The sequence below is a fragment of the Pan paniscus genome, chromosome 15 (genome assembly GCF_029289425.2).
Source record: "Pan paniscus chromosome 15, NHGRI_mPanPan1-v2.0_pri, whole genome shotgun sequence".
NCBI lineage: Eukaryota > Metazoa > Chordata > Mammalia > Primates > Hominidae > Pan > Pan paniscus.
This window is the reverse complement of record NC_073264.2, coordinates 57,721,033-57,747,966: the sequence shown is the minus strand read 5'-3', so window position 1 is coordinate 57,747,966 and position 26,934 is coordinate 57,721,033. Positions and strand designations below refer to the sequence as shown.

At 37.0% G+C, this 26,934-nt stretch overlaps 1 protein-coding gene across 8 annotated transcripts in view; it reads right to left on the bottom strand.

The window, feature by feature from the left end:
• The window catches only part of TMEM260 (transmembrane protein 260), a 94,443-nt gene that overhangs the window by 37,326 nt on the left and 30,183 nt on the right, over positions 1-26,934 (bottom strand). For 3 of the 8 annotated variants that reach the window (XR_010109759.1, XR_008620891.2, XR_004666189.3), the window contains 10 exons: positions 24,743-24,783; positions 21,010-21,093; positions 19,738-19,852; positions 18,263-18,432; positions 15,323-15,494; positions 11,502-11,650; positions 3,850-4,026; positions 2,071-2,124; positions 1,747-1,850; positions 495-585 (listed from right to left, as the gene is read on the bottom strand). Coding sequence is in view for 3 of the 8 variants with exons in the window: in XM_003831677.6 (XP_003831725.2) it covers positions 495-585; positions 2,071-2,124; positions 3,850-4,026; positions 11,502-11,650; positions 15,323-15,494; positions 18,263-18,432; positions 19,738-19,852; positions 21,010-21,093; positions 24,743-24,783 (1,053 nt within the window). In the remaining 5 variants the exon portion in view is untranslated. The remainder of the gene's footprint in view (positions 1-494; positions 586-1,746; positions 1,851-2,070; positions 2,125-3,849; positions 4,027-11,501; positions 11,651-15,322; positions 15,495-18,262; positions 18,433-19,737; positions 19,853-21,009; positions 21,094-24,742; positions 24,784-26,934) is intronic. The other 5 variants (XM_003831677.6, XM_034937611.3, XM_055097633.2 and 2 more) reach the window with 2 other exon arrangements.

The window sequence follows — 26,934 nt, the reverse complement described above, 5'->3', positions numbered from 1 at the left end:
CCAGAGGTGGCCTGCACTCTTTTACTCCTGGCTCCTTCCTCCATCTGCAAAGTCAGCATGTAGAATCTTCAAGTTTCTCTCTCTCTGCCCTCTGCTTCTGCATCATGTATACTTCTCTGACTCTGACCTGCCTGCTTCCCTTTCATGAGGACCTTTATGATTATGTTGGGCCCACCTGGATAATCTGGGCTAACCCCCTGTCTCAAGACACCTAACTTAATCCCCACCACCCCCTGCTTTGTTAACCTATTCACAGGTTGTGGAGATTAGGACTAGACATCTTTTTTGGGTGGGAGGTATTATTCTGCCTACCACAGCCATTTACTTTGGATATTGTGATACAACTGAGGATTTGTTCATATGTGCTGCTTTATACCACCCAAATTGAGAGAAATAAAAGAATAAAAATTCTAATGTGATATACCCTCTATCCATCCCGAACAATCACCTTCCCACCAAATATATCTATATCTACATATAAAAGTATAACATACGTCATATGCTTGAGCGTAGAGTTGAGCTTTCACTTTTGAAGGCATGTGAGCAGTTTCTGCCAGGTTAAAGATGAAGAATGGTGTTTTCATCCTGGGGGTGGGGATAGGAACCTTCATTAAAATCATACAGTCAATTGCACATTCTTTTCAATTCTCTCATATTCATGGACATTTGCTCTGAACCAACAATCCCTCCACCCATCCACCAAGATGCTGCATTCACACTAATGACCAAATATTTTAGAAAAAAAGCTTACACTTATCACTATTAGACATTGTTCATCCTCCAAATGTATGTTATTGTTATGCAAGAGAAGCCAGGAAAAGGGAAACCTGCTGAGTCTGCCAACACATCCCTGAAGGTACCCATCACAAAGCTCATGCCATGTGTGCCCAGTTCTTCCAAGGTGGCCAGACCCTTAGACCCCATGAACTCATCCAAGTTGTATTCAGAACGCCAATTAAATCAATACCTGTGCAAATAATGACCTCTTTCTTCTTTTATGTGATTTCTTCCCTGCTTTCAATCACAGTGAATTATGCAAACATATGGTATATCTTTGATCAGTTCCTTAAAGTAAGAATTTGTCCCTATGACTACAATGACAACTTAAAATATGCTATTTTCTGACTTACTTATTCAAAAATACTATTGCATAAACTATAGCATATATATTTGCAATCATTATTTTGCAGCTGTATTTCTTGACCACTCTTTAAAAACCTCTTTAAACTTATATAAGCTCTTTATATCATAACCGTTCTCAGTACACACAGTCCCTGGCTCAGACTGGACATCAATACATTTTTGCTGAAGGAAGCACTCCTTATGTACAAGATACTCCGTCTGCACTACTTAGGACTTTTACATTAATACTTAGGCCAAAGTTTGTTAGTGTTATTTTGATTAAAAACAAAACAAAACAAAACAATGACAGGAACCAAAAGAAGCAGTTGCATCACTATGAAATGTTCCATACAGGACAGGATGACAGCTGTCCTCTCTGAACTACAGGAAAGTATAGGCTCCATCAGATTAATATTTCAATCTCCTTTAACATGTCTGTCTGCTCATTAGACTATGAGCTTCATGAGGGTAGGAACTGTGTCATATTCATATGTGTAGCTTCAATGCCTAGCCCAGTGCCTGTCCTCCAGTAAGTACTGAATAAGTGCTTAACTAATTAACAGGCACATTACAAATGGAGGCGAGGTTGTAATGATTAATTTCTACTCAATCAATTACACTCACTTTGGTTAGATGAGTGTTCCAGAGGCAGACAGATGTGAACTTTGGACTCCATCACTAGCAGCAGTGTGCCCTTGGACAAGTAGCCTTTCCACATCCAGTCTGTTCTTTTATAAAATGGGGATCAAAATAACCTCAGAGGTTAGTGTGTGGATAAACTGAAATATTCATGTATAATGATTAGTACAGTGCCTCAAAAACATAATTGCTCATAAATGCTATTTTTATTATCACTACTCACCCCTACTCTCAAAATTAAAAGTGCCATAGGCTACTTCCCTGCCATATTAAAAATAGACTGCACACACAAAAATGTAGAATAGTCACCTCGCTTGCCACATTTCTTCATTGGCCACAGATTCCCAAGAAGATGGATCAAACCTGTAGTTACAAGAAAACAGTAATATCTTTCTGTCACCCACTTTTTTTTTTTTTTTTTTGAGACAGAATTTTGCTCTTGTTGCCCAGGCTGGAATGCAATGGTGCAATCTTGGCTCACTGCAACCTCCACCTCCTGGGTTCAAGTGATTCTCCTGCCCCCGCCTCCCAAGTGGCTGGGATTACAGGCGCCCACAACCACACCCAGCTAATTTTTGTATTTTTAGTAGAAATGGAGTTTCACCATGTTGGCTAGGCTGGTTTCAAACTCCTGACCTCAGGTGATCACCTGCTTCAGCCTCCCAAAATACTGGGATTATAGGCGTGAACCACCATGCCCAGCCATCATCTACATTTTTGCAATGGATACATCATAACTGTTTTATCATCTGACAAGGCCAATAAGATGAATCTTGAAATACTGACAGTGATCAAATTAATAAACTTGTTCTCCTAAAAAAGATGAATTTTAAGGAAGTTTGAGTTTTGGTAAATATCTTCTTAATCTGCATAATTAGCTCCCATGCCTCAAGAGAGCAAACAGAAGATTAACAGGAAGACATTGAAAGTATCCAGGGAGCCAGCCGTTCATAAGAACTACATGTTAGATGGCAACAGGGCAGAGGTGAGGTGTAGGTCACTCTATGGACAGAGGTAAGAGCCAAAGAGCTGTGAAACAAGGGGATCAGCCTGAAGAGAGGGGACTCCTGGCTTGGAAAATCACTGCTGGAGCTTTGATGCTGCTCAAAGAACAATGGCCAAGCCATTTGATTTTTCTTTCTCTTAAAAATTTTCTTACTATGTATATATTTGATAGAATGGGGATAATGAGCAAGGTTATGTACGTGTACTAGTTGTCAGCTGTTCTGACTTTTTCTTAGGATGGCTGCAGAGTGTTTTGATCATCCATCTCTGGCTGTTGTACAACAATGTGGTCTGTATTTGCACATACTGACTTTTCAAAAAACCTTTACAGTATTTTAAAATATAATCTTGTCTGTTGCTCTTAAACTATAAGCAATAGGTTATATAATCTTTAAATAATTCATAACTTTAAAAGTAGGTAATGGAGGCACATTTCTTTAGATAGTGACTCTTCGTGTGTGTGTGAAATCAAGTAAAAGAATCGCTACTCCATAGATAGAGCAGCCTAGATAGTGACTCATTTTCTATATAGGAAACATTAAGCTCTATGTAGAAATGCTTAATGGAAGGCCAGTAATGCCCCAACAACATAACCAGATTGATGCCAAGAAACGCTGAAAACAAAGCTACTCAAAGCTGAGTCTTCGCTCACAGAGAATTTATCTGCCATTCTTAAGGAAAAAAAAAATGACAAGTTTGTGCGTATGGAAACTATCATAAACAACAGAATGCCTTTTAAAGTTCAACTGCAGTTAATGAACCTCTTCTGCTTTTAGGGTAATGAGCTATAGGATGGTAGACGATGCAGCATTCAAAGACTTGGAAGTAGAAGGTGCCATGCATCTAACCATCATGGTATCCACACAACCAGCACCCTCTTCCCTCCTCTCTCCCCATTGTTCTGTAAGTAGAACGAGAAGGACATGTTCTCTTTCTGTTGTTTTATGGTATTTTGTGGGTAGCAAGTAACAATATTAACAATTAATAAAAAAAAAATTAGAAGGCATCTCAAAATGTAGTAGTTTTTTTGGGTATTCAAAACTGCTATGTTTATATGCATCAAAATACAACTGCTGTTCATACCTTCCATATTCTTCGGTCCAGTTATAGATATTTTTTGTAAGTTTAATCCATTCCTCAGGGTTGAATACAATCTCCAAAGGAACTAATTTGTCACAAGACCCCCATGGCCAAAGTGAATAGTTCTTTTTCCAGGTTGGGTCGCCTTCATGAATTCCTATGCAAACAAAGGTTTCTTTTCTGTTGGAAACAGAAAAATACATGATGTACTTAAAATTTAAAGTTTTAAATGTTAAGTAAATATAATTCATGAAAGATCATTTTTAGATTTTTCCCCAACATTTATTACCTATATGATTTTGGAAAAATTACTTAACTACCTGTGTTTAGTCTTCTCACTTGTGAAAGAGGTATGGCAACTATCTTTCAGAACTGTTGAAGACTAATGAGATATCTAATATAATTAACAGTCTCAAAGCATAATAGAGGCTGGACATGGTGGTTCACACTTGTAATCCCAGCACTTTGGGGCCGAGGTGGGAGAATCGCTTGAGGCCAGGGGTTTGAGACCAGCCTGGGCAACACAGCAAGACCCCCATCTCATGGGGGGAAAAAGGAAGCTTAAAACTCAGAAGTATGTCTCAAATAAGGACAAAAAAAGCTCCAAGAAAAGTCCCCCCATTTTTTGCAGCCCAAGAAGTAGCACAGGGGACCAAGGTTTGAAGAGAGTGGAGGGAATCCCCCAGGTCTTTTTCTTTCTCTCCTTTCCCAGGTGCCAGGCAACATCGTGGCATTAGCGGAGGCAGCAGCATAGTGATAATAGTGGTGGGTTGGCAGGCACCCAAAACTCTGAGGGAGGGGAACCCTGCTCTCTAAGCAGAGGCATTGTGCTTCCAAGAGTGTGGGGCAAATCTCCATTGCTTTTTCTCTCTCTCTGTCCTTCAGCCTGGCTCCAGATGCAGACACAGTCACAGGAAGGGCACAGCAGAAGAAAGAAATTAAAGCCCCAGCTTTCTGGCTAGAGAACCAAAAAGGAAGGCCCCAGCAAGCTGCAAAGTAATGGGGTGACCACAGAAAGGAGAGAGATGCAGAGAGCAATGCCATAAAGTTGTATCCTCAGCTTATCTCTGAGCTGAGCATGCACAGGTCTGACCCTAAACAGAGTTCGTAAAATTAACCACAGGACAGAGCACCACCCAGGTTCCAGACTGGGTACCCGGTAGTGTTACCATAGGTAGCTAGTCAGGCATGAGCAGGGCAGGAGAGGGCTCTCTGCCGTCCTGCCCCAACCCCACCAGGAATTTCAGACAACCATCAGGTGATGGTCAGACAGTTGTCACACTGCTTCTCTAAAATAGTAACTGGTCACAGTCAGCACCAGGAAAAGGCAGTTTCCCAATAGATAGAAACACCTGAAACTGGTGATCAGCAGCTTCCCGAAAAGATCTCAGGAGTTGAATGAGTGGGCTCAGGCATGTGCACTAAGAGGCAAAACAGCAGAGTTTAACCGGTATGACCTTCTAGGGCCAAACCACCAGTGAGGGAATAACACAAGTGAGCATGCATACAACTCCAGTAAACACACTGCACAGTCTCTCTCTCTTTTTTTTTTTTTTGAGACAGAGTCTTGCTTTGTAGCCCAGGATGGAGTGCAGTGGCACAATCTCAGCTCACTGCAACTTCTGCCTCCTAGGCTCAAGCAATCCTCCTGCCTCAGCCTCCGGAGTAGCTGGGATTACAGGCACGCACCACCATGCCTGGCTAAATTTTGTATTTTTAGTAGAGACAGGGTTTTGCCATGTTGGCCAGGCTGGTCTTGAACTTCTGACCTCAGGTGATCCACCTGCCTCAGCCTCCCAAAGTGATGGGATTACAGGCGTGAGTCACCACACCTGGCCCACACTGCACATTCTCACCTCCCAAGTGCTAGCAGGCTACTGCACATCTGGGCAGCCCACCCCCAGGGAAGAATCAGGGGAGAAGGGAATGCAAGACCCTAGAAGTATGCCAACATATAAAACCCTGAGTCAAAGATCAAATGGGGCACTTGTCTGTCAAGTCACCTGTTGGCCTTCTTCCAAGTGTAGTTTCCTTCCTTTCATTTCTGCTTTAGAGCTTTTAATGAACTTTTACTCCTGCTTTAAAATGTGCCTTGGTCTCTCCTTCTGTCTTATTCCCCTCAGTTGAATTCTTTCTTCTGAGGTGGCAAGAAGTGAGGTTGCTGCAGCCCTGTATGGGTTTGCTGCCAGTAACTCACACACTCGCCGCCAGTAACAGTAGCACACACATGGGATTAATCCAAATAGCACTGCAAATGCTTTGGAAACAGAACCGGTATTGCAACCACAGTTCACAGAAGGCAGGCCAGAATTTGAAACCTGAGATTAACTTGGCCAAGGGCTTGCTAAACAAACAGACCAAAAAGTCATCATTCTCCTTGGGATTTAAATAAGACCCAAATATTCAAAATGTTCAGGATACAATCCAAAATTACTCGGCATATGAAGAACCAGAAAAATCTCAACTCATAAGGGAAAAAACAATCAATAGATGTCAATTCTAAGATGACACAAATGCTAGAATTGTCAAAGACTTTAAAACAACTATTATAAGCATGCATCAAGAAGGAAGGGCAAATACTCTAGAAACAAAAGGAAAGATGGAGAAGCTCAACAAAAAAGTAAAATATATAAAAAGGAACCAAATGGCTTAATATAAGTTTGGCAAGACAGTATGTCAGGGAATTTGAAGACAGAGAAAAAAAAAAGATACAATTTAAACAAAAAAAGAAAAACACTGAAAAAAAGCACAGAGTTCAGGCATCTGTGGGACAATACCAAAAGGTCTAAATTCATTTCATCAGAGTCTCAGAAGGAGAAAAGAAAGACTGTGAAACAGGAAAAATTATTTAAAGACATAATGTATGAAAAATTCCCAAATTTTGTGAAAGATACAATCTTACAGGTTGAGGAAATTTGGCAAACTCCAAACAAGTTAACGCAAAGAAATCCATGCTAAAATATATCATAATCAAACTGCTGAAAACTAAAGACAAATAAAAAGTCTTGAAAATGGCCAGAGAAAAACAATAGATTTCACCTAGGGGAACAATTATTTGAATTACTGTGGATTTCTAATTAGAAGCTACACAGGCCAAAAAAATTAACTTACTTTTTTTCTTCTTCTTTTTTTTTTTTCTGAGATAGGGTTTTGCTCTGTTGCCTAGGCTGGAGTGCAGTGGCACAATCACAGCTCACTGCAGCCTCAAACTCCTGCATTCAAACAATCTTCTCACCTCAGCTGCCCAAGTAGTTGGGACCACAGGTGTGTACCACCACGTCCAGCTAATTTTTTATTTTTATTTTTTTGTAGCGACAGGGTCTCCCTATGTAGTCAAGGTTGGTCTTGAACTCCTGGGCTCAAGCAATCCTGCCTCAGCCTCCCAAAGTGCTGGAATTACAGGCATGAGCCACTGTGCCCAGCCTAAAGTAACATTTTTAAAATGCTGAGGAAAACAGTATTATCAACCCAGAATCTATTTCCACAAATATCCTTCGAAAAGGAAGATGAAATAAAGACATTTTCAGATAAAGGAAAACTAAGAGAATTCACTGCTAATAGTTTTGGTTTAAAAGAAATACTTAAGGAATATCCTCAGAACGAAGGGAAATCACACAAGAGGAAAATGTGGAATATCAGGATTGAAGAAAGAACAACAGATCTGGTAAGTATCTGATAAATATTGTAGAATATTTTTTTCTCTTAAGTTCTTTAATATATGTATGACAACTGAAATAAAAACGACCCTATCTGACATAATATATAACACAAAAAGTAAAAGACTTATATGACAGTAAGGTTTCCACATTCTGCTTGAAGTGGTAAATTATTACTCCTAAGTATACCATGACAAGTTAAGTATGGATGCTGTAATCTCAACAGCAACCAGCTTCAAAAAATAAAAAAACACCAAAAACAAAAACTTTACCAAGCGATATAGTAAAAAATCTCAATAAACATTTTTAAAAGAAATACAAAAAGTCAGCCAGGCGTGGTGGCTCACGCCTGTAATCCTAGCACTTTGGGAGGCCAAGGCAGGTAGATCACTTGAGGTCAGGAGTTCAAGACCAGCCTGGCCAACATGGTGAAACCCCGTCTCTATTAAAAATACAAAAATTAGCTGGGCTTGGTGGCACATGCCTGTAATCCCAGCTACTCAGGAGGCTAAGGCAGGAGAATCGCTATAACCTGGGAGGTGGAGGTTGCAGTCAGCCAAGATTGTGCCACTGTACTCCTGGCCTGGGTGACAGAGTGAGACTCCATCTCAAAAGAAAAAAAAAAAAAGAAATACAAAAAGTCAATTAATCTAAAAAAAGATAATAGTAGACATACATCTAAACATATCAATATTTATATTAAATGCAAATGGTGTAGACATAGCAATTAAAAATAGGGATCTGAGATAGTAAAATAAGACTCAAATATATGCTGTCTATAAAACACCTATTTTAAATATGATATAGGTTGGTTAGAAACAAAAGGATGAAAAAAGATAAACCACAAAAACACGAATTAAGTTAAAACCAATAAAAAACCCCAGAAGATTTTTTTTCGTTTGTATAGACAGCGAAAAGTGCAAATACAATGCAATGAAGAAAGGATAATCTTTGTAGCAAAGAGTATAAGGACAATTTGACATCCAAACACAAAAACAAAACTATAGAACTCATAGAAGAAAACATGAGAAAATCTTTGTGATCTGGCATTAGGCAAAGAGTTCTTAGATATGATACCAAAAATATAATTCATAGAAAAAAATTGAATTTGAGTTTCAAAGAAATAAAGTTTTGCTCTGCAAAAGACACTTGTAAAAGACAAGCAACTGCGAGAAAATATTTACAAACTGCATATTTGACAGAGGTTGTGTACCTAGAATATATACAGAACTTTCAAAACTCAACAATAAGAAAACAACTCAATCCCAACCCTATGCAGAAAACATACTCACACACAAACCTGTTTATGAATGTTTATAGCAGCTCTATTTATAAATGCCCCAAACTGGAAACAACCCAACTGTCCTTCAATGAGTAAATGGATAAACAAACTACAGTACATCCATACAATGAAATATTACTTAGAAACAAAAAGAATAAACTATTGATATACACAGCAACTAGGATGGTTCTCAAAGGCACTACACTAAGTGAAATATGCCAATATCAACAGGTTACATACTTTGATTCTATTTATATGACACTCAGGAAAAGGTAAAGCTATAATAATGAAGAACAGATCAGTGGTTGCCAGGGTTAGGCCTGAGGAGACAGTATGACTATACGGGAGCAGCACAAGAAAATTTATGGAATCATGGACTGCTCTGTGTCCTGACTGCTGTGGTGGTTACACAAATGTATACATGGGTTAAAATTCATAGAACTGTATACCACACCCCCTAACAAGAAAAGTAAATATTACTGCATGTTAAAATAACAGGTGCTCACTAAACATTAGCTAGCTTCCTTTCAGAGGTATGCATTTAGATAACTTTCATATGATGATGGTCCATCCCTTTGGGGGGAAAACTATCTCTATCACATGCCTTTAAATAATGCATGTCCTTTGAGTTAGTAATTTTACTTCTGAGAATCTATACTAATAATTTAAAATTCTGCCCCTCCACAAAAAACCCTACATATACAAAAGCAGTTGTTGTAGGTATAATTTTATTATAGTTAAAATTAGATCATGTTAAATATCTCCTAATAGTTTTATTTGCTTATTATTTTTAAATTACAGTACATGTATTTACAAAGTTTGTAAAAACATAAGGAAATTGTTTTATGACAGTAAATATAAAAAACAGGACACTTATGCTTTCACCTTTGTAAAAAATATGCATTTTTTATATATGTGTTGTTTCTGAGTGAATAGGACCCTGTTTTCTTCCAGTTTTTAAAAACATTTCTCATTCTGTAACAAGCACATGAAACTTTTAAATTTAAAAACTATTTTAAAAACTGATATTAAATAAGTCATATTTATGCAGTGATCTTTGTTAGTCAAAAACATTAACAAAACTTTATGGGGCAGAATGTTTATCATAATTGTATATTATAAGAGCAAAAGTCTAGAAACAGAGAGAATATCCCAAAAATAGAATATTCATTAAATTATTATGCATCTTATGAGAATATTAGCCAACAATGACAATAATATACATGGGGAAATGCTTATGATATAATGGTAGGTTAAAAAAATTGGACAGAAAATGATATCTCAGCTATATATAATACAGTATGTATGAATATGTGTATGTTTTAAAAATAAGTCATTTATGTTAAAGATGAGTGGAATCCAACAATATTTATCAAAATATTAACAGCAGCTGTCCTTGGGAGACAGATGATACTGATCGTCTTCACACTTTTCCGTGTTGTTTAGAGTTTCCTCAAAGAGCATACGATACTTCCATCATATTGTTCTTGGAACATTTTGGACATGCAATTTTTATTAAATAAATGCTGAATGAATGTCCCCAAACAGAATTAATGGCTTCCTTATCCATGCTGCCAGAATACTTGGCATATGTTGTCAGTTAAATCATCTATCTATTCAGTAAACACCTATTGAGTATATACTATGTCTGACACTTTACAAGGCATTGATAGTATAGAACTTATCCCACCAAATTATGGCTAGTTGTATTCACATCTATGTATGTATACAACTAGATTGTGTTCTATTTGGATTTGGAACTGAGTCCCATTCATCTTTCTACTGCTGGAGCCTAATACAAGCTGTAACATAGTAGACATTCAGTAAATGCTTGTGGGATTGAATTCTCGAAAATTCACAAAAATGCCAACTTGGGGATGTTAATGGTTCCTAATATTTTATCTAGAATAGAATAATTAAATGTTACTCTCACAGCGCATTTATAACCATTACTGTCGTTTACTCCACGAGCCACATAAACTTCAGGCTCTAAACACCCAAAATACCACATTATTATGTTCTTAGCAAGGGATAATTTAACTTTGGGATTTACAAAGACATTCTGAAGTCTTCTTTATAAGAAAAAATAAATCATGAAATAAGTGTTTCTTCTTCAAGCTCTGGACAATCTCAAGCACTTCATGGCAGAAGAAATGTTGAACACTATATACCATCGGAGGAATTATTTATTCTTGACCTAACTACAAATAATTTTATGTTCTCAAGTATAGAATTCACAATTCTCATATTTTATCTCAGCTAGCATAAACTGTAGGTGTTTTTCTTATTTATAAAAATGTCTTATCCTTTATAAAAATTCTTAAGCTATTTTTATATAGTGATTATTCCTGAAAACATTTGCTTTACACTTAAAAGGGGGGCCATAGTGTTGATCAGGGGAACTATAATTGCTTGCCATCCACCTGCAATGATTTCAAGTAGGCAGGCACATCTCCAATTTCTGTGAATTGTACTAAGATCTTATTTGCTGTTCTTGCTAATCTGTCTGTATTTTTCCTTTATCCAAAACAATAACATTTATTTCTGCCTGGCCTCATTTATGCACAGATATTCAATTTAATTACAAAGATAATCTCACCAGTGACAGGGAAATAGGTAGAGAAAATTGGTCTTTTGGATGATGCACAGCTGCTACAGAAACAATTTTAGAAAAGCTTAAGATTTTAGAAAAGCTATTATATAAAAAGAATGCTTACTGTTTATTTACTTCAAGAAAATGATAAAGATTAAATGTGACCATTCCACTAGGTAATATTCCTTCCACAGGATTCCACCGGTTCCCAGGAAAGTTGACACCTGGCAAGTGCTTTGCCATCTTGGGTAAATACCACTCGTAAGTCATCATCTGCCAGAAAAGTCACACATAATGTCAGACTTTTAATATATTTCTTAAAAAGAATCAAGTTTATCAAGTAATGGCAAAAACCTAAATTACTTTTGCACCAACCTAATATATACATAATTGAAAAATATAAGCACAACTGAGAATGTGGTACTGATTACTTTTTTAGTGATGTAAACTTTGGATTTTATTATGACTATCATCAGTCACATCAGTACCTTCTTCCAATTTACCTCCCGCATTTGACTCCCCAGAAGGACCTTCCCCCATTCTTATACCTAGAGCAGGGGTCCCCAAACTGGGCCGCACAGCAGGGGCCAGCATTACTGCTGTGCTCTGCCTCCTGTCAGATCAGTGGCAGCATTAGATTTTCACAGGAGTGTGAACCTATTGTGAACTGCACATGTGAGAGATCTAAGCTGCATGCTCCTTAAGAGAATCTAATGCCTGATGATCTCAGGTGGAACAGTTTCATCCCGAGACCATTCCCCACCCCCACCCCCAACCCCCAGTCTGTGGAAATACTGTCCTTCACAAAACCAGTCCCTGGTGTAAAAAAGGTTGGGGACCACTGACCTAGAGAATGTGTATTCAACTTTCAGAACCACTGTAAATATCACTTCCTCTGATGCCCTCCTCTGTCTCCATAGCCAGAATGGCATGATCCTCTAGTACTTTGTACTCACCTCTATGAGAGCCTGTTCCTCACCAGACTGTGAGCTCCTAGAGAAAAGGCACTGTATTTTTTCATCTCTGTGTATCTGCACCTAGCACACTGCCTGGCATAGAACAGTTCTCAAATTTATTATTATTATTTTGAGACAGTCTCACTCTGTCACCCAGGCTGGAGTACAGTGGCATGATCTCAGCCCACTGCAAGCTCCGCCGTCTGGGTTCATTCTCCTACCTCAGCCTCCCGAGTAGCTGAGATTGCAGGCACATGCCACTACACCCGACTAATTTTTGTATTTTTGGTAGACACGGGGTTTCACCATGTTGGCCAGGCTGGTGTCGAACTCCTGGCCTCAAGTGCTCCACCCGCCTCGGCCTCCCAAAGTTCTGGGATTACAGACGTGAGCCACCACGCCTGGCCAGTTCTCAAATCATGTTTGCTGAAATTGAAATGCCTTTGATGGCCAGACTAGACAACCTAGACAAAATAGCCATTATTTTATTCATTAAAAAAATCAAGTATGCTCATCTATAATGAATAAGATATAATCCCTGCCCTGGAGAAGCTCAATCATGTAATAATCTAGGCCTCAAAGTTAAAAACTCTTTTGGCATTTCAAATTATCTGAATTTATTAGTAGCCCTATATTAATTACATATCCTTACAAGTTTACACATTCTTTTGATTTAAATAATTTACTTATATTAGAAAAAATCATTTTACTTAATTCTATACTTAACACATACTTAACTCTATACTTTGATATGTATTCATTCCCTCTTTTTAAAGAAGAGACTCCCATTTACACCACCAAAGCTTTGTTATGTTCGGATATCATCATTTGAGAAATTGTGCTTATGTTTTACTTGTCTTATGTAAGACATTACCTAGCAAATGACAAATTAATTTTAATCTAAGTCTAAACTGTAAATACTCAAAAAATACTTACTGAATTAGGCTTTATTACCCAATAGTTCTGGTTCTGGAGGATATTAATATTAATTACATACCCACTGTGTGCTATGGACTTTACTGTTCATTTGGTTCTCAAAATAACCTTGCTATGTGAGAATAACTGTATCAGACACTGTTGATTGCCCACTCAACAGTGAATACCTTCTCCTTTTTCACTAATGCAATCTTGATTTTGATCAGGTAGCTCAGGCTGCAATGTTCTCAGTCTAGTCATTCTCCTTTGCTAATGAGCAGTTTAGGTGTGAGTATATGACTCAGTATTGGTCAGTGGGGCCTGAGTGGAGGTCTGCTGGGGGGCTTCTGGGGCACATGTTATTTCCAATAAATAGAGAGAGGGAGATACCCAAGAAGAAGCACTGTGCTTTGTTTTAGGTTGTGATGTTTGGAACTGGGCATGCATCCTGTGACTGGGAGGGAAAAGTCAAGAGAATGGCAGAAAAACTGCCTCAGAAACTGACGTCCCTGAACTGCTCATATTATCAATCCTAACATCACCTATCTCCAGACTGCGTCTCATGTGAGGCTAAAAACTCAGTCATTTAAGTCAGGTATTCTGTTTCTTGCATTCAAATGCACCCTAACTTACATAATGATGACTTACATTTCATAAATAAGGGAACAGAAGCTCTGAGAGGAAAAATCATTAGCCCCATGTCACATATCCAGGAAGTGACAGAATGAGGACTTGAGTTTAGGTCTAATTCACTTTCTAATCCATGCTTCTCAACTACAGGAGCTGACATTCTAAACAGTGTTTAAAATCATAGTGTGGAACCATGTTATTAACAAATAACATAGCTTTTGTCAGAATCTAGACTGAAGTTCAAATTAATCAATCGGCATCCATGATATAAATGCAACTGCTTATAAAAATGTAAAATTGTATATTTACAAATCTGTTTATAAAGTTTTCTCCAAAAATTATAATTATTCATTAATTCAACAAAGTGCATTAAGTACTATGCCTAATAATTTGTTCAATTGAATTCATCATATTATTCTTTTAAGATTAAGAATTTCTCTTTTCCTAATGACTGCTCTAAAAACACCAGAGACAGGTTTCTTCCCTTTTATGTATCTATGGCTTAAATAATAAATCTTAGTTTAAATAGTTCTTCAATGAAAAAAAAAGTTTTCATAGCCCTCAAAATTTTCACAAGTCCTCTCTTAATGTATTTTTGTCACAGCATTAACAAAGTTTATATAAAAACTCTATAGCATAATTATGGTTAATAATTTCTATTTTGAGTGAAATGTTTACTTACCTACAGTATGATTTATTTCATATTCCATATAATTTATTTTAATCCCTGGACCAATGGGCAAGGTAAATTTGAATGGTTGAGTTAGCTGAATATAAAATAACAATTTTTTTTTTTTTTTTTTTGAGACGGAGTCTCGCCCTGTTGCCCAGGCTGGAGTGCAGTGACACGATCTCGGCTCACTGCAAACTCCGCCTCCCAGGTTCACACCATTCTCCTGCCTCAGCCTCCCGAGTAGCTGGGACTACAGGCACGTGCCACCACACCCGGCTAATTTTTTGTATTTTTAGTAGAGACGGGGTTTCACCATGTTAGCCAGGATGGTCTCGATCTCCTGACCTCGTGATCCGCCAGCCTCAGCCTCCCAAAGTGCTGGGATTACAGGCGTGAGCCACTGCACCCGGCCTGAATGTAAAATAACAATTTAAAAATAGATTTACCATACAACAAACACTTTTATGGTTTGTCACATGAACTAGAGACCTAAAACATTATGAATCTAACATGAAACACATTAATTCTTAAAACGTTCAGTTTAAATGTTTTTAAATGAGAAAGAAGCAACTAGTGTGACTTACACTATTAGTTAAAATAAAAAAAAGTATGCCCATATATATTCTACCTAACATGTAGAATGTCATATATATTCTACCTAACAGTGATCATGAAAACTGTACCCATCCACCATTTTTAAAAAGATGTTTTTTCCAAAACATATGTTTTTAAATCATCGCTATATTCTAAGTATATTTTTCATATACTTACTTCCTGATCCACTAATGAAATGTCAGGCCTCAACCCCTCACAGTAATGCATGTAACGGAGAGAATTTCCTGGCAAATCTCCTCTGAGTAAGATAATTGCATCATGAGGCATAGAGGTGAGAAGGTTCTTTGCGAACTTATCAATCACATAGTTGGTCCTTTGGTCACAAACACTAAATAAAAGGATCCAAAAAAATTAAAATAGCAACACTTTGCTACAGTTTTAATAAGACTAGGCTTATTTTCTATGCCATTCTTTTCCCATCATACAATCAACATTTAGTGTTTCAATACATTCTAAAATAATATGTATATTTGAAGAGAGAATACTATCACCTGATAAGCAGCAGCTAATTGTGCAATTGAAAAAAAATCAGTCTACTGCTTACTTCTGGAGTTTATAATCATTTCCAGAAAAAGGGAATCAGTACACAAGAATAGGTCCTTTTTTCCCCCTAAGTGTAATCCAATTTTATTTTTAGAAAGTAAGATTTCTGATTCCACTTGGAGTTTAAGGCAATTTTATGTTCATTCCATTTACTCAAAGGAACTTTCAGAAATGCAAAAGGAAATCTGCCCATTTCTGACTTGAATTTGTATGGCATTTGTATGATTTTCTTGCATGCAGAGGTTGATCCTTTCCACTTCTCCCCCGAATCACAGGCCTCCTGTGTCCCTCTCTGCCTTTGGAGATCAAGAAATTGCTAGGGAATGAGACCAATGAGAAGCAAGGGGAGGATGAGTTTCCTGAGTTGTTTACTTCTCTCCAGGCATTATTTGCTATTGCCAATAACTTCATTCTTTTCAAGAATGAAGTGAACTTTCTAACTTCAAAGAAAAACTGGCATGAATTCTGACAGCATTCTATGAAAAAAGAAAAAGACGACAAAACAGTAATTAGTATCAAAAAATGAGACAAGCAATGTCCTTTCTGTTATTACCAAGTCCATTACATTTGATGGAGCTGAGAATATCTGGGGTATCACAAAGCAAATGAACACCTCTAGGAACAGAATATTATCCCTGCCTTTGTAACTGATGTAAAAATTACTGTTTCCTACCTGATTCCCTATGTTGCAGAGTGATGAGGCACATTTTGCCACCTAGCAAAAGTGCTATGTATTCCATTCCCCTGGGACAAATAAAAAAAATCAAAACAAGATAAAAACACCTAGCCTGTGCAAATATGTCTGGTGTCGAACCTGGACTGCCCTAATGGCCTGAGCCAGGAGATGACTGGGATAAGAAAAGGTTGGGAAACACACTGTGGGCTTGGTGCACCTTCTTGAGCTAGTGATGATGTTGTGTCCAGGACACGCAGCCCCTTCTCTCAAGGCCTCCTGGTGGCCTTCCTAACACCAGCTCTACCCCAGTATTATAAAGAACAATGTTGTGGGTTTTTTTAACTTTTATTTTATGTTCGGGGTACACGTGTGAGTTTGTTGTTATAAAGGTAAATTCATGTCACAGGGTTTGTTGCACAGATTATTTCGTCACCCAGGTATTAAGCCTGGCACACAATAGTTATTTTTTTCTGATCCTCTCCCTCCTCCCAGCCTCCACTCTCAAGTAGGCCCCAATGTCTGTTGTTCTCCCTCATTGTATCCATGAGTACTCATCGTTTAGCTCCCACTTATAAGTGAGAAGATGCAGTATTAGGTTTTCTGTTCCTCTGTTAATTTGCTAAGAATAATGGCCACCAGTTCCATCCATGTTCCTAAAAAGGACATGATCTCATTCTTTTTATGGCTGCCTAGTGTTCCATGGTGTATATGGACCACATTTTCTTTTTCCAATCTGCCACTGATGGGCATTTAGGTTGATTCCATGTCTTTGTTATTGTGAATAGCGCTGTAATAAACATTCGCATGCATGTGTCTTTATGGTAGAATGATTTATATTCCTTTGGGTATATACCCAGTAATAAGATTGCAGGGTTGAATGGTAAGAACATTGGTTTTTAAAGTTAAGTTAAAAGAGAAAATTTAATCCTTTAAAATAATACCAGTCCAATCTCACTATAGCAAAATTCCAAGGGACTCTCTCTTCCATTTCCATAATGTGTACTTGATATTGCTGGAAATAAACGAACTATAGTCTAAGACTTAGTCTTTTATGTTAGACTGAGATTTGTATTGTAATGGTTATTAAACAGATTTTTTGAAAAATACATGTAATACTAATAATATATGAGTTAAGAAACTTTAGAACTTAATTTAAAAATAATTAAGGCTGGTATAGTGGTTCACACCTGTTAATTCCAGCACTTTGGGAGGCTGAAGAGGGAGGCTTGCTTGAGACCAGGAGTTCAGGACCAGCCTAGGCAACATAGTGAGACCTTGTCTCTACAAAAAAAAAGAAAAAAGGCATGCTAATGGTGGCATGTGTCCATAGTCCTAGCTACTGAGGAGGCTGAGGCAGAGAACTGCTTGAGCCCAGAAGTTCACGGCTGTAGTAAGCTACGATCATGCCACTGTACTCCAGCCTAGGGGACAGAATAAGACCTTGTCTCAAAAAAATTAGTATTTACTACTACAGAGTAAACTGGACATAAAGGGAAGCATAAAGTGAATTATTTTAGGGTATACAAAAAACTCTAAATCATTTTACTCTCCATCTAAGTGGTATTTTAGGTCATGGAATTTTACCTGTACTAGGGATTCTAAAAGTATCTCTTGGGTTCTTAAGAGAAAAAGATACAAATTGTCTACATGCACCACCTAAACCCTTGTTTGCAATGGCCTGAAACCATTCATCGCCCATGCTTTAACTTTTAGGTTTAACAACCCTAAAAGTTAAAGAACTACTGCATTCAACCAAGCTGTCTCACTTTGAGTCTTGAAAACCAGTAGAAGTTAACAATGAAATAAAGTGTTAGAATCTAAATATTCAGGTATCTCTGGCTTGACAGCTACTTTTCATAAAAATAACCATGTGTTACCTGTAATTAGAATATATTTGGTAAACTACAAAAAGAGTTGCAGAAAGCCATTCCAGACACTGAAGCCCATTGCTATTCAGCACTCGATTAGTCTCAGACACAACTGCAGCCAAACCAATGCCAGCGAGGACGGCCACTACTGCATTGCTCTGCATCCAGAATCGTTCCACCTGTGAAAGAAGACATGCAACCAGTGGGTCCAGTTGACTATTTTATGCTGTCAATCAGCTCCTCATATATTTTTTAAATATGCTGCATGCATCTAGTTGTGTGTGCCTGTTGTCATTCAGGTTTTGTTAACTGATTTCCCCAATCCAAGCCCAGGTCATTTTATTTTTCTATTTTCAAACATTCTTCCTTCCCAGTTTGATAGGTGCATCTCCCTTTTCAGATCCACACATTCATTTCAATACTGTGGCCTTAGTCTTGAACTCCAGTAATATACAGGCTGAAGGAGTTAGAGAAATGCTTTTGCTTTACTCCTGATGTTTCCTTCCACATGGAGAAGCTCCACTGTCCTGGCCTGTCTCTGACCCCTCATGTATTTCCTCCTGTAGGATGTAGGGACTGATCTGACTGGGGAGTTTGGGAGCTGGGACTGGGCCTGCAGCGCCCTCCCTTTTCATCTCACTTTCTCCTGGAAGTGAGCTACCCACAGGAAGCACTTGTCCAGGGCTAGAGTCTATCTCTGTGGCACCAGTGGGGTGGGGGAGACAGGGAAGAGGCCTGACCTGCACAGCACTGCCTATGACTAGTGGGTAAATCTGTCTATTCTGGGATGCTGGAAGAGGAAGCCCCCTTGGCTACAGATATAAGCTGCATTTTCCAATCTCAGTATTATCAGTAATAAAAGTGATTCTCCCACCCGTTGTACTGTATTACCTTGTTTCTCAATTGATTCAGAACTCAGGTGATCAAGTAGGGTATTATTTATTAGGCTTCCTGAACACACACATACGCAGACTTTGTTTCAGCTGTCAAAAAAGTGCTATTGACATTTACAGAGAATCTATTGTAAGTAGAAGAAATACTCTAATCTCAGAGACTGCTGCCAAAGAAAACAGAAATACGGTTGCTCTTTTGCCTAGGCCTGGGACTGGGGAGGTAAGAAATAAGGAAATATGTTGTCAAGTGCCCTCAATTACAATTCATATTTCTTTTGCTATTAAAAAAATTCCAGGAGAAATGCAGTTGTACCTATATTTGCAAGCACACACACATACAATGACTGACTTAAATCTACTTTACATTTACTTTTCTATTTAACAACTGTGTTAATTAAACACTGCATTCTTTTTATCCTAAAAAGAGGCCTTAGCTGTATTGACTCAATAATTCAACTTTGATTTATAAAAATGTATATAAAATTTTAACTATTCCTCAAGTAATTTGCCCTTCTACAAGATTTATGAAATGCAAATTTGCACATTCTTCACAAACTTTCTGGTCAAAGGATATATCTAAGTAAAACTTACCACACCCATGAAAAGTGGTTTTGAAATATCTAAATTTGCTCTCCAAGCAAAGAACAATGAATAAATGCAAAACATTCCAGTAAAAAGCCATACTAATGATGGATTCTGTCTGTCCCTACAAAAAATAATAAAAATATGTCTAAAATATTTAGATACATGAATGTCAAACATAATATCACAGGACTTTAAACTATTAGATCTATAAAAACTTTCCATTTTTAACTAGGAGCAAAGAGAGATTTCGGTTTTTAAAATCTGAGTTGAAACAAATAACCAAAATATAATAATAAATTTGAACTACAACTTGGGACTACGTAGTAAAGGATATAAAGCTAACATTCACAGAAGAAATGCAAACTACTGATTTTGTTAAATTTCAGAAGTGATCAAATACAGGCAAAATAGAAATATTTTCATGCTTGAAATAATAAAGATTTAAGAACGATAACTCTCAATGTTGGTGTGCAGTGGTATGACAATATATGTTAGTATAATCCTTCAGAAAATTTAATTTGATAATATCTATATCGGAAGCCTTACAAATATTAATAATCATTGACTCAGTTATTTATCATGCAGGCATAAATCTTTAAGCAATAACAAGAAATGTAAATAAAGATTAATCCATAAAAATGCTTTGGTATTACTTATAATAGTGGAAAAAGTGGAAGCAATCTAAAGACCTCTCAATAGAAGAACAGTTAAATTAATTCTCCTGTGGTCATAGAATGTTCTATTATATAGACATTTAAATGATTTTAAGTATTTTTATAGTATGAGAAAATGTTCACAATGTTTGTGTCAAGTAAACAAAACTATAGATAAATGTACAAATATACATTTACATACAAATACATTCAACAGACTAGATCATAAATGAATAAATTAATGGAGATTTACAGTGCTACATTTTTCAGGGTTTCTTTTGTCATCAGGGATCACTTTTATCATCAGAGGAATTTAAATTATTGCTTCTTTTTAAAATCAGCAATAATAATCGGTTATAGCAGAGTTAAGGGATCAAACCTGAAGTTTAGGACATCAAATGACTGTCTACTTAGATGTAATATAATGCTCGATTTCTTGAAATCATTGATTTATTTAGAATCAGAATAGAAGAAAGCAATACACATTTATCTTAATAGACAGCTAGGAGAGTCATTTATTTGGAGTATAAAATAATACTGGCAATGTCCTACAGTGACATACTGAAAACATTAATTCAATTCATGAACATAGAAAAATAACAGAAAAAGGAATTGTATTACTTACTTTCTTGCTAAACATATATTTGCACAAACCGCAAGGGCTTGGATGTTGAATGAGAGTTCGGTCCTCATATTTGTTACTTGAGAACTGCAAAAAACAACCTAACTTATTGTTGGCAGGAAACAAATTTGATTGATTCCAAATAAAATAGTCCTTGTAAGATACCACTGATTATATACTGAACAATCACAAGGGCTGGGGTCAGATTTTAAAATTTTGTCTTTTAAAGTTGGAAGAAAAAGTGCACTAGAAAGACTTAAATAGTTCCAAGACGTTTTCCAATGGTAACATTTGGTTATCAACTTATGTAATTTGGAATAGGATCAGAACAAATAATTCTTCTGTATTTTTTATATTGGTATACTGTATAGAATATCCCCGACTGGTTTGGTAGGAAGCTGTTTGAAATGAGTTTTTGAACTTTTTTCTCTTGGCAGTGTAGACATGGCCTCCAGTGATTTAGCAAATAACAAAATTAATTCAAATAGATTTCTGGAGATCTAATATGAAGAAAATAAAGGCCATGAGAGATAATTCCCAGCCATTCTTTTGTGGGTTATCTTTTTCCTTAATTGGTTTCCTTGTTTTCTATATTATTTGTTTTGGTTCAAAAAACATTTAAGCAATCTCAGAGAAATGTATTATATTTTTTTCCTACAAATAAACTAAATTCTTCCACTAACTCATATGCATTTTCAGGTGTTAAAATCTGAGTTCTAAAATAGCTTCTGCTCTAGCTGTCTCCAATTGTTAAAAAAGAAATGACTCTATACATCATCTCAAAGAACTTTCTTCTCCCTACCGGCAATTTTACTGGAGAAAATGTGATACCATAATTATAGAAACCATACAATGTGTATTTTACTAATGAAGACTCATCTACTATGAGAAGATATCCTTACTCACTTTCAAATACACTTGAAAAAATTGATTCCAGCATGAGGCCCATTTCAAACCATTCTTCAAAAGGAATGAAGTCAGTCTCAAAATTATTCTTGGAGATCTATTGCTTAAGTGTAAGCGCTAAAAGATGGTCACTGCCTAAGGTTAGATTCAATAATTTCCTTGTACAGGATTGCAATTTAGAGATATGCATGGGGAAAAAATTTAATTTGCTTGACTGGAAAAGGGTAGATGATTAGCTTCTATCATTTTGAAGGATTTTCTCATAAGTTAATTATGAGTTGCCTTTTTCAATGTTCCTGCCCACCTGAAACTATTAAAGACTAGACATTCTCATTCAGGGAGTGCTAAGATTATGCCTTCATTCTGCATGACGACTTGGTCCACACAGAAGTGTGGGTGTGAGTGGTCATCACTTTTGTCAAGTCTTTTTTCTGGGTATACAGGCTGCTATTATTTTAATGTAAAGGAGGCCTTTAAGGGTCCCAATAGATGACTTTTATGTGCAACTAATAAAAGTTAGACATATGGTCTAGGATTACTCTCAAGAGTTCTTTGGAGTTCATGTAGGGTTTGCTAAGGCAAAATATACCAGTTATCCTTAATGCTGTAACAATCTCTGGAAGGTAGATAGAAAAGAGCAGGCAGTGAGTCCTTCTGCATGGAGCAAAGCAGAATAAAATGAAAGTTCAAAGACATTGATATGACATTTGACTGTCTTTATCTTTATTTTTTTATTTTTTGAGACAGAGTCTCACTCTGTTGCCTAGGCTGGAGTACAGTGGCATGAAGATGGCTCACTGCAGCCTCGACCTCCTGGGCTCAAGCGATCCTCTCACCTCAGCCTCCTGAGTAGCTGCAACTACAGGCGCATGCCACCATGCCTATTTTTTTTTTTTAATGTTTTGTAGGCCGGTTGTGTTAGCTCACTCTGGTAATCCCAGCACTTTGGGAGGCCGAGGCAGGTGGATCACTTGAGGTCAGGAGTTTGAGACCAGCCTGGCCAACATGGTGAGACACTGTCTCTACTAAAAATACAAAAATCAGCTGGGCGTGGTAGCACACACCTGTAATCCCAGCTACTCAGGAGGCTGGGGTGGAAAGATCACTTGAACCCGGGAGGCGGAGGTTGCAGTGAGCAGAGATCTCACCACTGCACTCCAGCCTGGGTGACAGGGCAAGACTCCATCTCAAAAAAAAAAAAATTTTTTTTTTTTTTTTTTTTTTCAGAGACAAGGTCTCACTACGTTGCCCAGGCTGGTCTCAAACTCCTGGGCTCAAGCGATCCTCCCACTTTGGCTTCCCAAAATGCTGGGATTACAGGCATTAGCCACCGCACTCAGTGCCATTTTTATTTTTGAAAAGAAAACTGAGCTTCTTGTTACATTCCCCCAGCGAAAATGAGAAAGCCACAAAAGTCTCACACATAAAAAGAAATATTTAAAATCAATGGTGAGAATCATCAAAAGGTTATGTGAAAGTAACTGATGGCAAGGAGATATTTCCAAGATATAATGTAAAGTGAAAAACAGCAGGCTAATAAAACAGTATGTTTACTATGATCCTACTTTTAGAAAGAAATAAAAATCTTAAAAATATTAGAAAAATATAGTCATTAACAGATAAGTAAACGTGGTTATCTCTGCATGTTGGATTTATAGGTAGTTTTAATTTTCTTATTTTTGCTTACCTGTATTTTCTAAGTTTTCTATAAAGCTTATGTACCTTTTTTGAAGTAGAAAAAAGAAGTTGTTTAAAAAGAAAGCAAGGAAGGATGGCTGGAAGAAAGCAAGCTAGTAAGTAAATTACACCGAAACTGTGAGAACTCATAAACTGCCTCACATATAAAGTTGAAATATTCTCCTCATAGTTTTTTTTCAAACAGCCCCAAGAGTTCCAAATTAGTAATTAGTTAGGACATCACTTTAGTGTTGTAGAAACCTATTTTCTTCCAAAATTTTGTATCAAGTTGGTATGGATATCTTTCCACTTGTCTTAATCTGTAGGTTTTAAAGCAAATATTAACCCAGTTTTCAAAGAACACTATTAAATAATATACATTAAAATATATTTGCTTAAGCCAGCTCTAATAAGGTTGGATGTTAAAAATATGTAAGCCAAAGATAGAGCTTATGGCAAGGATAGCCTAAAGAAGTCATAGGAGACATTACATAAATTAAACTCTGAAATACTAAAAACCAAAATAACAAGAAAATAGTTGTTCAATTGAAGGTTGAAACATTTTAGTTCTATAAATGCTCTATATAGTATTCTAATATTCATGTTGTGTTTATTGCTCATTTTAAGCTCTATCTTATTGAAGGAGGTGCTAAAAATATTTGACAGTACAGTCGGCCCTCTGTATCCATGGGTTCTGCCTCCATGGATTCAATTAACCTTAAATCAAAAAAAAAAAAAAGTTGGGGAAAAAACTGTCTGTACAAACATATACAGATGTTTTTTCTTGTCATAATTCCCTAGACAATACAGCATAACAACTATTTACACAGAATTTACATTATACTAGGTATAAGTTATCTAGAGATGATTAAAAGTATACAAGAAGTTGTACATAGGTTATATACAAATATTATGCCATTTCATATCAGGACTTGAGCACCCATGGATTTTTATATCCTTAGGAGTTCCTGTAACCAATACCCCATGGATACTGAGGGACAACTGTAAACACAAACAACTGTTAACTGTAGAGGTAACAACTACTTCTCAGACATACTTTGTTACAAAGAGATGAACTCAGAAATCCCTAAAATCACTTAAAGGAACTAATAGAGAATTCATTTTAAAATAGTTTCAAATATTTCATACTCACAGCAGTATTTCAGACATACTGGATCCTATTTCAGATTTGGCCTAAACACAAAAGACAAAAGTTTATCTGCACAAGCATTAAACTGACGCTTTATTAGGCTATTGTATTTTAATAATCTTAAAAGGTTCGGGTTTTCTTAAAACAATTTTTTTATTTTAGGTTTCGGGGTACCTCTACAGCTTTGTTACACAGGTAAACTGCGTGTCAAGGGAGTTTGGTGTACAGATTATTTCATCACCCAGGTAATAAGCATAGTACCCAATAGGTAGTTTTTTTAATCCATTCCCTCCTCCTACCCTCTGCCCTTAAGTACACATGTGTCCATGTGTACTCAATGTTTAGCTCCCACTTATAAATGAGAACATGTGGTATTTGGTTTTCTGCTCCTGCATTAGTTCGCTTAGGACATTAACTCATTCTTTTTTTATGGCTGTGTAGTATTCCATGGTGTATATGTACCACATTAAAAAAAATCCAGTCTACCATTGATGGGCATTTAGGTTGATTCTATGTCTTTTCTATTGTGAATAGTGTTGTGATGAACATACGTGTGTATGTATCTTTAGAGCAGAACAATTTATATCCCTTTGGGTATATAGCCAATAATGGGATTGCTGGGTTGAATGGTAATTCTGTTTCAAGTTCTTTCAGAAATCACCACATTGCTTTCCACAATGGCTGAACTAATTTACGCTCCCACCAGCAGTGTATAAGCATTCTCTTTTCTCCAAAACCTCACCAGCATGTTTTTTGACTTTTTCATATAATAGCCATTCTGACTTGTGTGAGATGGTATTTCATTGTGGTTCCAATTTTCATTTCTCTAATGATTAGTGATATTGAGCACTTTTTCATATGCTTTTTGGCTGTATGTCTAAAAGACACAGGTTTTAAATGTACAATGTATCATTTCTCTTCACTCAAAGTCTTTAGTTCAGAGTCTTATTGAATTTTTAAACAGAAGTCAGTGAAAACTAATTTGGCCACCCTTTAGGAAGAATTTTAGAAGTAATAATTGGCAGGCTGGGTGCGGTGGCTCACACCTGTAATCCCAGCACTTTGGGAGGCCGAGGTGGGCAGATCACGAGGTCAGGAGTTCAAGACCGGCCTGGCCAACATGGTGAAACTCTGTCTCTACTAAAAACACAAAAAATTAGCCGGGCATGGTGGTGCATGTCTGTAATCCCAGCTACTCAGGAGGCTGAGGCAGGAGAATCACTTGAACCCAGGAGGTGGAGGTTGCAGTGAGCCGAGATCACGCCACTGCACTCCAGCCTGGGCGACAGAGTGAGACTCTGTCTCAAAAAAAAAAAAAGAAAGAAAGAAAAGAATATTTGGCTAGAAATCAGTTAAACTATTCCAGCAAAAATGATTTACATGTTAATAAATTAATAACCTTTTTATGCTTCCATTATAGACTTTCCTTAAGCTCTTTATGAGCACTTTGATTAAAATTCATTATAACTTGTTCATCTATAATTTCACAATTATGTATGAATTATATAAATTTGAAATCTAGAATGGTCTTCAGACAATATTTTTCTGGAATAACCAAAATAATTAAAGTAGAATATAAATGTAAAGTATCAAACTCTCTAAGTCAAAATAATTAATACTTTTTTATTATGAAACATCACCTACATATAAAAAACATATATAATACATCTTAAGGGTCAAAGAGCTTTTTAAAAATCTACAGATCCAACATTCATTTAAGAAACAAAACCTCACTGGCCAGGCGCGGTGGCTCACGCCTGTAATCCCCGCACTTTGGGAGGCCGATGAGGGTGGATCACGAGGTCAGGAAATCGAGACCATCCTGGCTAACATGGTGAAACCCCGTCTCTACTAAAAATACAAAAAAATTAGCCGGGTGTGGTGGTGGGCGTCTGTAGTCCCAGCTGCTGGGGAGGCTGAGGCAGCAGAATGGCGTGAACCCGGGAGGCGGAGCTTGCAGCGAGCTGAGATCGCGCCACTGCACTCCAGCCTGGGTGACAGAGCAAGACTCCATCTCAAACAAACAAAACAAAATTAAAAAAAAAAAATTCTTTTTTTTAAAAAGAAACAAAACCTCATCAATATCATAAGGTATCTCCCAAAGCCCTCAAAGACTTTTTCTTCCTTATCCCACAGTAGTAACTACTACCTTGAATTTGGTGTTATTTCCCTATTTTTTATAAATATATAGTTCT